The 15,000-nt window shown below is 55.0% G+C and overlaps 1 protein-coding gene across 1 annotated transcript in view; it reads left to right on the plus strand.

The window, feature by feature from the left end:
- Positions 1-14,236, plus strand: part of LOC142908155 (PAX3- and PAX7-binding protein 1-like) — a 26,401-nt gene extending 12,165 nt beyond the window's left edge. The window contains exons 5-6 of the mRNA XM_076058439.1: positions 4,457-4,825; positions 14,012-14,236. Coding sequence (XP_075914554.1) covers positions 4,457-4,825; positions 14,012-14,178 — 536 coding nt within the window. The 3' untranslated portion in view covers positions 14,179-14,236. The remainder of the gene's footprint in view (positions 1-4,456; positions 4,826-14,011) is intronic.
- The last annotated feature ends 764 nt before the right edge of the window (positions 14,237-15,000 follow it).

The raw sequence follows: 15,000 nt of genomic DNA on the forward strand, positions 1-15,000 counted from the left end.
AGTGTGTGGTGGTGAGTGGTGTGTGTGTGGTGGTGAGTGGTGTGTGTGTGTGGTGAGTGGTGTGTGAGTGTGGTGAGTGGTGTGTGTGTGTGTGTGGTGAGTGGTGTGTGTGTGGTGGTGAGTGGTGTGTGTGTGTGTGGTGGTGAGTGGTGTGTGGGTGTGTGTGGTGAGTGGTGAGTGTGTGGTGGTGAGTGGTGTGTGTGTGGTGGTGAGTGTGTGTGTGTGTGTGGTGAGTGGTGTGTGTGTGGTGGTGAGTGTGTGTGTGTGTGTGGTGGTGAGTGGTGTGTGTGTGTGTGGTGAGTGGTGTGTGTGTGTGTGGTGAGTGGTGAGTGTCTGGTGGTGAGCGGGAGAATCCTCACCACCTCACTCATCCCGCTGACATCACTCAAGCCTGGTGAGTGTGGGGGTGGTGAGTGTCTGGTGAGTGTGTGGTGAGTGGTGTGTGTGTGTGGTGAGTGGTGTGTGTGTGGTGGTGTGTGTGTGTGTGGTGGTGTCTGGTGAGTGTGGTGGTGAGTGGTGTGTGTGTGTGGTGAGTGGTGTGTGTGTGTGTGGTGAGTGGTGTGTGTGTGTGGTGAGTGGTGTGTATGTGGTGGTGAGTGGTGTGTGTGTGTGTGGTGAGTGGTGTGTGTGTGTGGTGAGTGGTGTGTGTGTGTGGTGGTGAGGGTGGTGGTGGTGAGTGTCTGGTGTGTGGTGGTGGTGAGTGTGGGGGTGGTGAGTGTCTGGTGAGTGTGGTGGTGAGTGTGGTGGTGAGTGTCTGGTGTGTGTGGTGGTGAGTGGTGTGTGTGTGTGTGGTGGTGTGTGTGTGTGTGGTGGTGTCTGGTGAGTGTGGTGGTGAGTGGTGTGTGTGTGTGGTGAGTGGTGTGTGTGTGGTGGTGAGGGTGGTGGTGGTGAGTGTCTGGTGTGTGGTGGTGGTGAGTGTGGGGGTGGTGAGTGTCTGGTGAGTGTGGTGGTGAGTGTGGTGGTGAGTGTCTGGTGTGTGTGGTGGTGAGTGGTGTGTGTGTGTGTGGTGGTGTGTGTGTGTGTGGTGGTGTCTGGTGAGTGTGGTGGTGAGTGGTGTGTGTGTGTGTGGTGAGTGGTGTGTGTGTGTGTGGTGTGTGTGTGGTGAGTGGTGAGTGTGTGTGTGGTGAGTGGTGTGTGGTGGTGAGTGGTGAGTGTGTGTGGTGAGTGGTGTGTGTGGTGGTGAGTGGTGAGTGTGTGTGGTGAGTGGTGAGTGTGTGTGGTGAGTGGTGTGTGTGTGTGGTGAGTGGTGAGTGTGTGTGGTGAGTGGTGTGGTGGTGAGTGTGTGGTGAGTGGTGAGTGTGTGTGTGTGGTGAGTGTCTAGTGTGTGTGGTGAGTGTGTGGTGAGTGTCTAGTGTGTGTGGTGAGTGTGTGGTGAGTGTCTAGTGTGTGTGGTGAGTGTGTGGTGTGTGGGTGTGTGTGTGTGGTGTGTGTCTAGTGTGTGTGTGTGGTGAGTGTGTGGTGAGTGTGTGTGAGTGGTGAGTGGTGTGTGGTTGTGTGTGTGGTGAGTGTGTGTGTGTGTGTGGTGAGTGTCTAGTGTGTGTGGTGAGTGTGGTGTGTGTGTGTGGTGAGTGTCGTGTGTGTGGTGTGTGTGGTGAGTGTCTAGTGTGTGTGGTGAGTGTGGTGTGTGTGTGTGGTGAGTGTCGTGTGTGTGGTGTGTGTGGTGAGTGTGTGTGGGTGGTGAGTGTGGGTGGTGAGTGTGTGTGTGTGTGGTGTGTGTCTAGTGTGTGTGGTGGTGAGTGGTGTGTGTGTGTGTGTGGTGAGTGGTGTGTGTGTGGTGGTGAGTGGTGTGTGGTGGTGAGTGTCTGGTGTGGTGTGTGGTTGTGTGTGTGTGGTGAGTGTGATGTGAGTGATGGTGTGTGTGGTGGTGAGTGTCTAGTGTGTGGTGAGTGTCTAGTGTGTGTGGTGGTGGTGAGTGGTGTGTGGTGGTGAGTGTCTAGTGTGGTGTGTGGTGGTGAGTGGTGGTGAGTGAGTGTGTATGTGAGGTGTGTGTGGTGGTTAGTGTCTGGTGTGCGAGTGGTTTGGTGTGTGGTTGTGTGTGTGTGTGGTTGTTTGTGGTGAGTGTGATGTGAGTGGAGGTGTGTGGTGGTGAGTGAGTGTGTATGAGTGTGTATGTGAGGTGTGTGTGTGGTGGTGAGTAATGTGAGTGGTGTGTGTGTGGTGAGTGTCTAGTGTGTGTGTGGTGAGTGTCTAGTGTGTGTGAGTGGTGTGTGGTGAGTGTCTAGTATGTGTGAGTGGTGTGTGGTGAGTGTCTAGTATGTGTGAGTGGTGTGTGTGGTGAGTGTCTAGTGTGTGTGTGTGGTGTGTGTGGTGAGTGTCTAGTGTGTGTGTGGTGAGTGTCTAGTGTGTGTGTGGTGAGTGTCTAGTGTGTGTGTGGTGAGTGTCTAGTGTGTGTGTGGTGAGTGTCTAGTGTGAGTGTGGTGAGTGGTGTGTGAGTGTCTAGTGTGTGTGTGGTGAGTGATGTATGAGTGTCTAGTGTGTGTGTGGTGAGTGTCTAGTGTGTGTGTGGTGAGTGGTGTGTGAGTGTCTAGTGTGTGTGTGGTGAGTGTCTAGTGTGTGTGTGGTGAGTGTCTAGTGTGTGTGTGGTGAGTGTCTAGTGTGTGTGTGGTGAGTGTCTAGTGTGTGTGTGGTGAGTGTCTAGTGTGAGTGTGGTGAGTGGTGTGTGAGTGTCTAGTGTGTGTGTGGTGAGTGATGTATGAGTGTCTAGTGTGTGTGTGGTGAGTGTCTAGTGTGTGTGTGGTGAGTGGTGTGTGAGTGTCTAGTGTGTGTGTGGTGAGTGTCTATTGTGTGTGGTGAGTGGTGTATGAGTGTCTAGTGTGTGTGGTGGTGAGTGGTGTGTGTGTGGTGAGTGTCTAGTGTGTGTGTGGTGAGTGGTGTGTGAGTGTCTAGTGTGTGTGTGGTGAGTGTCTATTGTGTGTGGTGAGTGGTGTATGAGTGTCTAGTGTGTGTGGTGGTGAGTGGTGTGTGTGTGGTGAGTGGTGTGTGTGTGTGGTGAGTGGTGTATGTGTGTCTAGTGTGTGTGGTGAGTGGTGTGTGAGTGTCTAGTGTGTGTGTGGTGAGTGGTGTGTGTGGTGAGTGTCTAGTGTGTGTGTGGTGTATGAGTGTCTAGTGTGTGTGGTGAGTGGTGTATGTGTGGTGAGTGGTGTGTTAGTGGTGTGTGTGTGGTGAGTGGTGTATGAGTGTCTAGTGTATGTGGTGGTGAGTGGTGTGTGAGTGTCTAGTGTGTGTGTGGTGTGTGGTGTATGAGTGTCTAGTGTGTGTGGCGGTGAGTGGTGTGTGTGTGGTGAGTGGTGTGTGTGGTGTGTGAGGTGTGTGAGTGTCTAGTGTGTGTATGGTGAGTGGTGTATGTGTGGTGTGTGGTGTATGTGTGGTGAGTGGTGTATGAGTGTCTAGTGTGTGTGTGTGTGGTGAGTGGTGTATGAGTGTCTAGTGTGTATGTGTGGTGAGTGGTGTATGAGTGTCTAGTGTGTGTGGTGGTGAGTGGTGTATGAGTGTCTAGTGTGTGTGGTGGTGAGTGGTGTATGAGTGTCTAGTGTGTGTGTGTGTGGTGAGTGGTGTATGAGTGTCTAGTGTGTATGTGTGGTGAGTGGTGTATGAGTGTCTAGTGTGTGTGGTGGTGAGTGGTGTATGAGTGTCTAGTGTGTGTGGTGGTGAGTGGTGTATGAGTGTCTAGTGTGTGTGGTGGTGAGTGGTGTATGAGTGTCTAGTGTGTGTGTGGTGAGTGTCTAGTGTGTGTGTGGTGAGTGTCTAGTGTGTGTGGTGGTGAGTGGTGGAATCTTTGCCACGCCACTCTTACCCCTCTCCTCCCTCCCTCTCCTCCCTCCCTCTCCTCCCTCCCTCTCCTCCCTCCCTCTCCTCTCTCCCTCTCCTCCCTCTCCTCTCTCCCTCTCCTCCCTCTCCTCTCTCCCTCTCCTCTCTCTCCTCCCTCCCTCTCCTCCCTCTCCTCCCTCTCCTCCCTCTCCTCCCTCTCCTCTCTCCCTCTCCTCCCTCCCTCTCCTCCCTCCCTCTCCTCCCTCTCCTCCCTCTCCTCCCTCTCCTCCCTCTCCTCCCTCCCTCTCCTCCCTCTCCTCCCTCTCCTCCCTCTCCTCCCTCTCCTCTCTCCCTCTCCTCCCTCCCTCTCCTCCCTCTCTCCCTCTCCTCCCTCTCCTCCCTCTCCTCCCTCTCCTCCCTCTCCTCCCTCTCCTCCCTCCCTCTCCTCCCTCTCCTCCCTCTCCTCTCTCCCTCTCCTCCCTCTCCTCCCTCTCCTCCCTCTCCTCCCTCTCCTCCCTCTCCTCCCTCTCCTCCCTCCCTCTCCTCCCTCTCTCCCTCTCCTCCCTCTCCTCCCTCTCCTCTCTCCCTCTCCTCTCTCCCTCTCCTCTCTCTCCTCCCTCTCCTCTCTCCCTCTCCTCCCTCTCCTCCCTCTCCTCTCTCCCTCTCCTCCCTCTCCTCTCTCCCTCTCCTCCCTCCCTCCCTGCCACAGGTGAGATCCCCGACGCAGCCTTCATCCACGCAGCACGTAAGCGTCGACAGCTCGCCCGGGAAAAAGGAGGTGGAGGCGGTGGAGGAGGTGGAGGAGGTGGAGGCGGTGGTGGTGGTGGAGTCACGGGAGACTTTCTACCGCTCACCTCTTCGTCGGCGTCCGCCCGGCGAATCAGAGACCACCATGGCGGCGACGATGATGATGATGATGATGACGACGATGATGATGACGATGATGACGATGATGGTGACGATGGCGGTGGTGGTGGTGGTGGCGGTGGTGGTGGTGGTGGTGGCGGTGAGCGGCGAATCACGATGGGCGGAGTGAGGAAAGTGCGGACACAGAGGCAGAAGATTGCGGATGAGATCGGTGAGTTTGGTGGGGTGGGGTGGGTGGGTGGGGTGGGTGGGTGAGTTGGTGGGTGGGGTGGGGTGGGTGCGTGAGTTGGTGGGTGGGGTGGGTGGGTGGGTGAGTTGGTGGGTGGGGTGGGTGGGTGGGTGAGTTGGTGGGTGGGTGGGTGGGTGAGTTGGTGGGTGGGGTGGGTGCGTGAGTTGGTGGGGTGGGTGAGTTGGTGGGTGGGTGAGTGAGCAGATGGGTGAGCTGGTTGGTGGGTGGGTGAGTGAGCTGGTGAGTGAGCTGGCTGGTGAGCTGGTGAGTGAGCTGGTGAGTGAGCTGGTGAGTGAGCTGGCTGGTGAGTGAGCTGGTGAGTGAGCTGGTGAGTGAGCTGGCTGGTGAGTGAGCTGGTGAGTGAGCTGGCTGGTGAGTGAGCTGGCTGGTGAGCTGGTGAGTGAGCTGGTGAGTGAGCTGGTGAGTGAGCTGGCTGGTGAGTGAGCTGGTGAGTGAGCTGGTGAGTGAGCTGGCTGGTGAGTGAGCTGGTGAGTGAGCTGGCTGGTGAGTGAGCTGGCTGGTGAGCTGGTGAGTGAGCTGGTGAGTGAGCTGGTGAGTGAGCTGGCTGGTGAGTGAGCTGGTGAGTGAGCTGGCTGGTGAGTGAGCTGGCTGGTGAGCTGGTGAATGATCTGGTTACCTCGTGAGTGATCTGGTGTGCTGGTGAGCTGGTGAGTGAGCTGGTGAGTGAGCTGGTGAGTGTGCTGGTGAGTGAGCTGGTGAGTGAGCTGGTTGGTGATCTGGTGAGTGAGCTGGCTGGTGAGCTGGTGAGTGAGCTGGCTGGTGAGCTGGTGAGTGAGCTGGTGAGTGATCTGGTGTGCTGATGAATGATCTGGTTAGCTGGTGAGTAATCTGGTGTGCTGGTGAGTGAGCTGGTGAGTGAGCTGGCTGGTGAGCTGGTGAGTGATCTGGTGAGCTGGTTGGTAGGCTGATGAATGATCTGGTTAGCTGGTGAGTGATCTGGTGTGCTGGTGAGTGAACTGGTGAATGAGCTGATGAGTGAGCTAGCTGGTGAGCTGGTGAGTGAGCTGGCTGGTAAGCTGGTGAGTGATCTGGTGAGCTGGTTGGCAAGCTGATGAATGATCTGGTTAGCTGGTGAGTGATCTGGTGTGCTGGTGAGTGAGCTGGCTGGTGAGCTGGTGAGTGACCTGGTGAGCTGGTGAGTGATCTGGTGTGCTGGTGAGTGAGCTGGTGAGTGATCTGGTGAGTGAGCTGGCTGGTAAGCTGGTGAGTGAGCTGGTGAGCTGGTTGGTAGGCTGATGAATGATCTGGTTAGCTGGTGAGTGATGTGGTGAGCTGGTGAGTGATCTGGTAAGCTGGTGAGTGATCTGGTGTGCTGGTGAGTGATCTGGTGTGCTGGTGAGTGATCTGGTGTGCTGGTGAGTGAGCTGGTGAGTTAGCTGGCTAGTGAGTGAGCTGGTTGGTAATCTGGTGATCTGGTGAGTGATCTGGTGTGCTGGTGAGTGAGCTGGTGAGCTGGTGAGTGATCTGGTGAGTGTGCTGGTGAGTGATCTGGTGAGCTGGTGAGTGATCTGGTGAGCTGGTGAGTGTGCTGGTGAGTGATCTGGTGTGCTGGTGAGTGATCTGGCTGGTAAGCTGGTGAATGATCTGGTTACCTCGTGAGTGATTTGGTGTGCTGGTGAGTGAGCTGGTGAGCTGGAGAGTGATGTGGTGAGCTGGTGAGTGATCTGGTGAGTGAGCTGGTGAGCTGGTGAGTGATCTGGTGAGTGAGCTGGTGAGTGAGCTGGTGAGTGAGCTGGTGAGCTGGTGAGTGATCTGGTGAGCTGGTGAGTGATCTGGTGAGCTGGTGAGTGATCTGGTGAGCTGGTGAGTGATCTGGTGAGTGATCTGGTGGGCTGGTGAGTGATCTGGTGTGCTGGTGAGTGAGCTGGTGAGTGATCTGGTGTGCTGGTGAGTGATCTGGTGAGCTGGTGAGTGATCTGGTGAGTGATCTGGTGTGCTGGTGAGTGAGCTGGTGAGTGATCTGGTGTGCTGGTGAGTGAGCTGGTGAGCTGGTGAGTGATCTGGTGAGCTGGTGAGTGAGCTGGTGAGTGATCTGGTGTGCTGGTGAGTGAGCTGGTGAGTGATCTGGTGAGCTGGTGAGTGATCTGGTGAGTGATCTGGTGTGCTGGTGAGTGAGCTGGTGAGTGATCTGGTGTGCTGGTGAGTGAGCTGGTGAGCTGGTGAGTGATCTGGTGAGTGATCTGGTGAGCTGGTGAGTGAGCTGGTGAGCTGGTGAGTGATCTAGTGAGCTGGTGAGTGATCTGGTGTGCTGGTGAGTGATGTGGTGAGCTGGTGAGTGATGTGGTGAGCTGGTGAGTGATGTGGTGAGCTGGTGAGTGATGAGGTGAGTGATGTGGTGAGCTCGTGAGAGATGTGGTGAGAGATGTGGTGAGTGACGAGGTGAGTGATGTGGTGAGCTCGTGAGAGATGTGGTGAGTGACGTGGTGAGTGACGTGGTGAGCTGGTGAGTGACGTGGTGAGTGACGTGGTGAGTGATGTGGTGAGCTGGTGAGTGACGTGGTGAGCTGGTGAGTGACGTGGTGAGTGACGTGGTGAGTGACGTGGTGAGTGATGTGGTGAGCTGGTGAGTGACGTGGTGAGCTGGTGAGTGACGTGGTGAGCTGGTGAGTGACGTGGTGAGCTGGTGAGTGACGTGGTGAGCTGGTGAGTGATGTGGTGAGTGACGTGGTGAGCTGGTGAGTGACGTGGTGAGCTGGTGAGTGACGTGGTGAGTGACGTGGTGAGTGACGTGGTGAGTGACGTGGTGAGTGACGTGAGTGACGTGGTGAGTGACGTGGTGAGCTGGTGAGTGACGTGGTGAGCTGGTGAGTGACGTGGTGAGTGACGTGGTGAGTGACGTGAGTGACGTGGTGAGTGACGTGGTGAGTGACGTGGTGAGCTGGTGAGTGACGTGGTGAGTGATGTGGTGAGTGATGTGGTGAGCTGGTGAGTGATGTAGTGACGTGGTGAGTGACGTGGTGAGTGACGTGGTGAGTGACGTGGTGAGCGACGTGGTGAGCGACGTGGTGAGCGACGTGGTGAGCGACGTGGTGAGCGACGTGGTGAGTGACGTGGTGAGTGACGTGGTGAGCTGGTGAGTGACGTGGTGAGTGACGTGGTGAGCTGGTGAGTGACGTGGTGAGCGACGTGGTGAGCTGGTGAGTGACGTGGTGAGCTGGTGAGTGACGTGGTGAGTGACGTGGTGAGTGACGTGGTGAGTGATGTGGTGAGTGACGTGGTGAGTGACGTGGTGAGTGGCGTGGTGAGTGACGTGGTGAGTGACGTGGTGAGTGACGAGGTGAGTGACGTGGTGAGCTGGTGAGTGATGTGGTGAGTGGTGTGGTGAGCGACGTGGTGAGTGACGTGGTGAGTGACGTGGTGAGCTGGTGAGTGACGTGGTGAGTGACGTGGTGAGTGACGAGGTGAGTGACGTGGTGAGTGACGTGGTGAGTGACGTGGTGAGTGGTGTGGTAAGTGACGTGGTGAGCTGGTGAGTGACGTGGTGAGTGATGTGGTGAGTTGGTGAGTGATGTAGTGAGCTGGTGAGTGATGTAGTGAGCTGGTGAGTGACGTGGTGAGTGACGAGGTGAGTGTCGTGGTGAGCTGGTGAGTGATGTAGTGAGCTGGTGAGTGACGTGTTGAGCTGGTGAGTGACGTGGTGAGTGATGTAGTGAGCTGGTGAGTGACGTGGTGAGTGACGTGGTGAGCTGGTGAGTGATGTAGTGAGCTGGTGAGTGACGTGGTGAGCTGGTGAGTGACGTGGTGAGTGATGTGGTGAGTGACGTGGTGAGTGACGTGGTGAGTGATGTGGTGAGTGGTGTGGTAAGTGACGTGGTTAGCTGGTGAGTGACGTGGTGAGTGACGTGGTGAGTGATGTGGTGAGTTGGTGAGTGATGTAGTGAGCTGGTGAGTGATGTAGTGAGCTGGTGAGTGACGAGGTGAGTGTCGTGGTGAGCTGGTGAGTGATGTAGTGAGCTGGTGAGTGACGTGTTGAGCTGGTGAGTGACGTGGTGAGTGATGTAGTGAGCTGGTGAGTGACGTGGTGAGTGACGTGGTGAGCTGGTGAGTGATGTAGTGAGCTGGTGAGTGACGTGGTGAGTGACGTGGTGAGCTGGTGAGTGACGTGTTGAGCTGGTGAGTGACGTGGTGAGTGATGTAGTGAGCTGGTGAGTGACGTGGTGAGCTGGTGAGTGACGTGGTGAGTGACGTGGTGAGTGACGAGGTGAGCGACGTGGTGAGCGACGTGGTGAGTGACGTGGTGAGCTGGTGAGTGACGTGGTGAGTGACGAGGTGAGTGTCGTGGTGAGCTGGTGAGTGATGTAGTGAGCTGGTGAGTGACGTGTTGAGCTGGTGAGTGATGTAGTGAGCTGGTGAGTGACGTGGTGAGTGACGTGGTGAGCTGGTGAGTGATGTAGTGAGCTGGTGAGTGACGTGGTGAGTGACGTGGTGAGCTGGTGAGTGATGTAGTGAGCTGGTGAGTGACGTGTTGAGCTGGTGAGTGACGTGGTGAGTGATGTAGTGAGCTGGTGAGTGACGTGGTGAGTGACGTGGTGAGCTGGTGAGCGACGTGGTGAGTGACGTGGTGAGTGACGTGGTGAGTGACGTGGTGAGTGACGTGGTGAGTGACGTGGTGAGTGACGTGGTGAGCGACGTGGTGAGCGACGTGGTGAGTGACGTGGTGAGTGACGTGGTGAGTGACGTGGTGAGCTGGTGAGTGACGTGGTGAGTGACGTGGTGAGCTGGTGATTGATGTAGTGAGCTGGTGAGTGACGTGTTGAGCTGGTGAGTGACGTGGTGAGTGATGTAGTGAGCTGGTGAGTGACGTGGTGAGTGACGTGGTGAGTGACGTGGTGAGTGACGTGGTGAGTGACGTGGTGAGCGACGTGGTGAGTGACGTGGTGAGTGACGTGGTGAGCTGGTGAGTGACGTGGTGAGTGACGTGGTGAGTGACGAGGTGAGCGACGTGGTGAGCGACGTGGTGAGCTGGTGAGTGACGTGGTGAGTGACGTGGTGAGTGACGTGGTGAGTGACGTGGTGAGTGACGTGGTGAGTGACGAGGTGAGTGACGAGGTGAGTGTCTCTGTAGGCATGGACGGTAGTGACGTGGTGAGTGACGAGGTGAGTGACGTGGTGAGTGACGTGGTGAGTGACGAGGTGAGTGACGTGGTGAGTGACGTGGTGAGTGACGTGGTGAGCTGGTGAGTGACGTGGTGAGTGACGTGGTGAGCTGGTGAGTGACGTGGTGAGCTGGTGAGTGACGTGGTGAGTGACGTGGTGAGCTGGTGAGTGACGTGGTGAGTGATGAGGTGAGTGACGTGGTGAGTGACGTGGTGAGTGACGTGGTGAGCTGGTGAGTGACGTGGTGAGCTGGTGAGTGACGTGGTGAGCTGGTGAGTGACGTGGTGAGCTGGTGAGTGACGTGGTGAGCTGGTGAGTGACGTGGTGAGCTGGTGAGTGACGTGGTGAGCTGGTGAGTGACGTGGTGAGCTGGTGAGTGACGTGGTGAGCTGGTGAGTGACGTGGTGAGCTGGTGAGTGACGTGGTGAGTGACGTGGTGAGCTGGTGAGTGACGTGGTGAGTGACGTGGTGAGTGACGAGGTGAGTGACGTGGTGAGCTGGTGAGTCACGTGGTGAGTGACGAGGTGAGTGACGTGGTGAGTGTCTCTGTAGGCATGGACGGTAGTGACGTGGTGAGTGACGTGGTGAGCTGGTGAGTGACGTGGTGAGCTGGTGAGTGACGTGGTGAGTGACGTGGTGAGTGACGTGGTGAGTGACGAGGTGAGTGACGTGGTGAGTAACGAGGTGAGTGACGTGGTGAGTAACGAGGTGAGTGTCTCTGTAGGCATGCACGGTAGTGACGTGGTGAGTGACGTGGTGAGCTGGTGAGTGACGTGGTGAGTGACGTGGTGAGCTGGTGAGTGACGTGGTGAGTGGTGTGGTGAGCTGGTGAGTGACGTGGTGAGTGACGTGGTGAGTGACGTGGTGAGTGACGTGGTGAGCTGGTGAGCGACGTGGTGAGCGACGTGGTGAGCTGGTGAGTAACGAGGTGAGTGACGTGGTGAGTGTCTCTGTAGGCATGCACGGTAGTGATGTGGTGAGTGACGTGGTGAGTGACGTGGTGAGCTGGTGAGTGACGTGGTGAGTGACGTGGTGAGCTGGTGAGTGACGTGGTGAGTGATGTGGTGAGCTGGTGAGTGACGTGGTGAGTGACGTGGTGAGTGACGTGGTGAGCTGGTGAGCGACGTGGTGAGCGACGTGGTGAGCTGGTGAGTAACGAGGTGAGTGACGTGGTGAGTGTCTCTGTAGGCATGCACGGTAGTGATGTGGTGAGTGACGTGGTGAGCTGGTGAGTGACGTGGTGAGTGACGTGGTGAGTGACGTGGTGAGTGTCGTGGTGAGCGACGTGGTGAGTGACGAGGTGAGTGACGTGGTGAGTGACGTGGTGAGCTGGTGAGTGACGTGGTGAGTGACGTGGTGAGCTGGTGAGTGACGTGGTGAGTGACGTGGTGAGTGACGTGGTGAGTGACGAGGTGAGTGACGTGGTGAGCTGGTGAGTGACGTGGTGAGTGACGTGGTGAGCTGGTGAGTGACGTGGTGAGTGACGTGGTGAGCTGGTGAGTGACGTGGTGAGTGACGTGGTGAGTGTCTCTAGGCATGGACGGTAGTGATGTAGTGAGCTGGTGAGTGATGTAGTGAGCTGGTGAGTGACGTGGTGAGCTGGTGAGTGACGTGGTGAGTGACGTGGTGAGCTGGTGAGTAACGAGGTGAGTAACGAGGTGAGTAACGAGGTGAGTGTCTCTGTAGGCATGTACGGTAGTGATGTGGTGAGTGACGTGGTGAGTAACGTGGTGAGTGACGAGGTGAGTGACGTGGTGAGTGACGAGGTGAGTGACGTGGTGAGTAACGTGGTGAGTGACGAGGTGAGTGACGTGGTGAGTGTCTCTGTAGGCATGCACGGTAGTGATGTGGTGAGTGACGTGGTGAGTAACGTGGTGAGTGACGAGGTGAGTGTCTCTGTAGGCATGCACGGTAGTGACGTGGTGAGTGACGTGGTGAGTGACGTGGTGAGCTGGTGAGTGACGTGGTGAGTAACGAGGTGAGTGTCGTGGTGAGCTGGTGAGTGACGTGGTGAGTGACGTGGTGAGTGACGTGGTGAGTGACGTGGTGAGTGACGTGGTGAGTGACGAGGTGAGTGTCTCTGTAGGCATGCACGGTAGTGACGTGGTGAGTGACGTGGTGAGTGACGTGGTGAGTGACGTGGTGAGCTGGTGAGTGACGAGGTGAGTGACGAGGTGAGTGTCTCTGTAGGCATGCACGGTAGTGACGTGGTGAGTGACGTGGTGACATGGTGAGTGACGTGGTGAGTGACGTGGTGACGTGGTGAGTGACGTGGTGACATGGTGAGTGACGTGGTGAGTGATGTGGTGACGTGGTGAGTGACGTGGTGAGTGACGTGGTGAGTGACGTGGTGAGTAACGAGGTGAGTGACGTGGTGATTAACGAGGTGAGTGACGTGGTGAGTGTCGTGGTGAGCTGGTGAGTGACGTGGTGAGCTGGTGAGTGACGTGGTGAGTGACGTGGTGAGTGACGAGGTGAGTGACGTGGTGAGTGACGTGGTGAGTGACGAGGTGAGTAACGTGGTGAGTGACGTGGTGAGCTGGTGAGTGACGTGGTGAGTAACGTGGTGAGTGACGTGGTGAGCTGGTGAGTGACGTGGTGAGTGACGTGGTGAGCTGGTGAGTGACGTGGTGAGTAACGTGGTGAGTAACGTGGTGAGTGTCTCTGTAGGCATGCACGGTAGTGATGTGGTGAGTGACGTGGTGAGTGACGTGGTGAGCTGGTGAGTAACGTGGTGAGTAACGAGGTGAGTGACGAGGTGAGCGACGTGGTGAGCTGGTGAGTGACGTGGTGAGTGACGTGGTGACATGGTGAGTGACGTGGTGAGTGACGTGGTGACATGGTGAGTGACGTGGTGAGTGACGTGGTGACATGGTGAGTGACGTGGTGAGTGACGTGGTGACATGGTGAGTGACGTGGTGAGTGACGTGGTGACATGGTGAGTAACGTGGTGAGTGTCTCTGTAGGCATGCATGGTAGTGATGTGGTGAGTGACGTGGTGAGCTGGTGAGTGACGTGGTGAGTGACGTGGTGAGTGACGTGGTGAGTGACGTGGTGAGTGACGTGGTGAGTGACGTGGTGAGTAACGTGGTGAGTGACGTAGTGAGTGACGAGGTGAGTGACGTGGTGAGCTGGTGAGTAACGTGGTGAGTAACGAGGTGAGTAACGAGGTGAGTGTCTCTGTAGGCATGGACGGTAGTGATGTGGTGAGTGATGTGGTGAGTAACGTGGTGAGTGTCTCTGTAGGCATGCACGGTAGTGATGTGGTGAGTGACGTGGTGAGCTGGTGAGTGACGTGGTGAGTGTCTCTGTAGGCATGCACGGTAGTGACGTGGTGAGTGATGTGGTGAGCTGGTGAGTGACGTGGTGAGTGACGTGGTGAGTGACGTGGTGAGCTGGTGAGTGACGTGGTGAGTAACGTGGTGAGTGTCTCTGTAGGCATGCACGGTAGTGATGTGGTGAGTGATGTGGTGAGCTGGTGAGTGACGTGGTGAGTGACGTGGTGAGTGACGTGGTGAGTGTCTCTGTAGGCATGCACGGTAGTGACGTGGTGAGTGACGTGGTGAGCTGGTGAGTGACGTGGTGAGTGACGTGGTGAGCGACGAGGTGAGTAACGTGGTGACATGGTGAGTGACGTGGTGAGTGACGAGGTGAGTAACGTGGTGAGCGACGAGGTGAGTAACGAGGTGAGTGTCTCTGTAGGCATGCACGGTAGTGATGTGGTGAGTGACGTGGTGAGTGACGTGGTGAGCTGGTGAGTAACGTGGTGAGTGACGTGGTGAGCTGGTGAGTGACGTGGTGAGTGACGTGGTGAGCTGGTGAGTGACGTGGTGAGTGACGTGGTGAGCTGGTGAGTGACGTGGTGAGCTGGTGAGTGACGAGGTGAGTGTCTCTGTAGGCATGGACGGTAGTGATGTGGTGAGTGACGTGGTGAGCTGGTGAGTGACGTGGTGAGTGACGTGGTGAGTAACGTGGTGAGCGACGTGGTGAGTGACGTGGTGAGCGACGAGGTGAGTGACGAGGTGAGTAACGAGGTGAGTGTCTCTGTAGGCATGGACGGTAGTGATGATGACCGTCTCAGCACCGCTGACGACCGAGATGGCGACGTCAGTCGCTGGGAGCGACAGCAGCTGCAAAAGGGAACTTCCACGCAGGTGAAGACACTCACAGATAAATATATTATAAAATATAATATATATTATATAATATACCACTAGCTTAACTACCTAGCTAGGATTCACCACGCTGGTGAAGACACTCACACACAGATAAATATATTATATATTATAATATATATTATATAATATATATTATATAATATACCACTAGCTTAACTACCTAGCTAGGATTCACCATGCTGGTGAAGACACTCACAGATAAATATATTATAATATATATTATATAATATACCACTAGCATAACTACCTAGCTAGGATTCACCACGCTGGTGAAGACACTCACACACAGATAAATATATTATATATTATAATATATATTATATAATATATATTATATAATATACCACTAGCTTAACTACCTAGCTAGGATTCACCATGCTGGTGAAGACACTCACAGATAAATATATTATAAAATATATATTATATAATATACCACTAGCTTAACTACCTGGCTAAGATTCACCACGTGTGGTGGGTGACACAGATAAATATATTATATAATATACCACTAGCTTAACTACCTAGCTAGGATTCACCACGCTGGTGAAGACACTCACACACAGATAAATATATTATATATTATAATATATTATATATAATATATATTATATTATATACCACTAGCTTAACTACCCAGCTAGGATTCACCACGCTGGTGAAGACACTCACAGATAAATATATTATAAAATATATATTATATAATATACCACTAGCATAACTACCTGGCTAAGATTCACCACGTGTGGTGGGTGACACAGATAAATATATTATATAATATACCACTAGCTTAACTACCCGGCTAGGATTCACCACGCTGGTGAAGACACTCACACACAGATAAATATATTATATATAATATAT

The sequence above is a fragment of the Petromyzon marinus genome (genome assembly GCF_048934315.1).
Source record: "Petromyzon marinus isolate PM22_M1 ecotype Great Lakes invasive population chromosome 73 unlocalized genomic scaffold, UKy_Petmar_22M1.pri1.0 chr73_unloc.6, whole genome shotgun sequence".
Classification (NCBI taxonomy): Eukaryota; Metazoa; Chordata; class Hyperoartia; order Petromyzontiformes; family Petromyzontidae; genus Petromyzon; species Petromyzon marinus.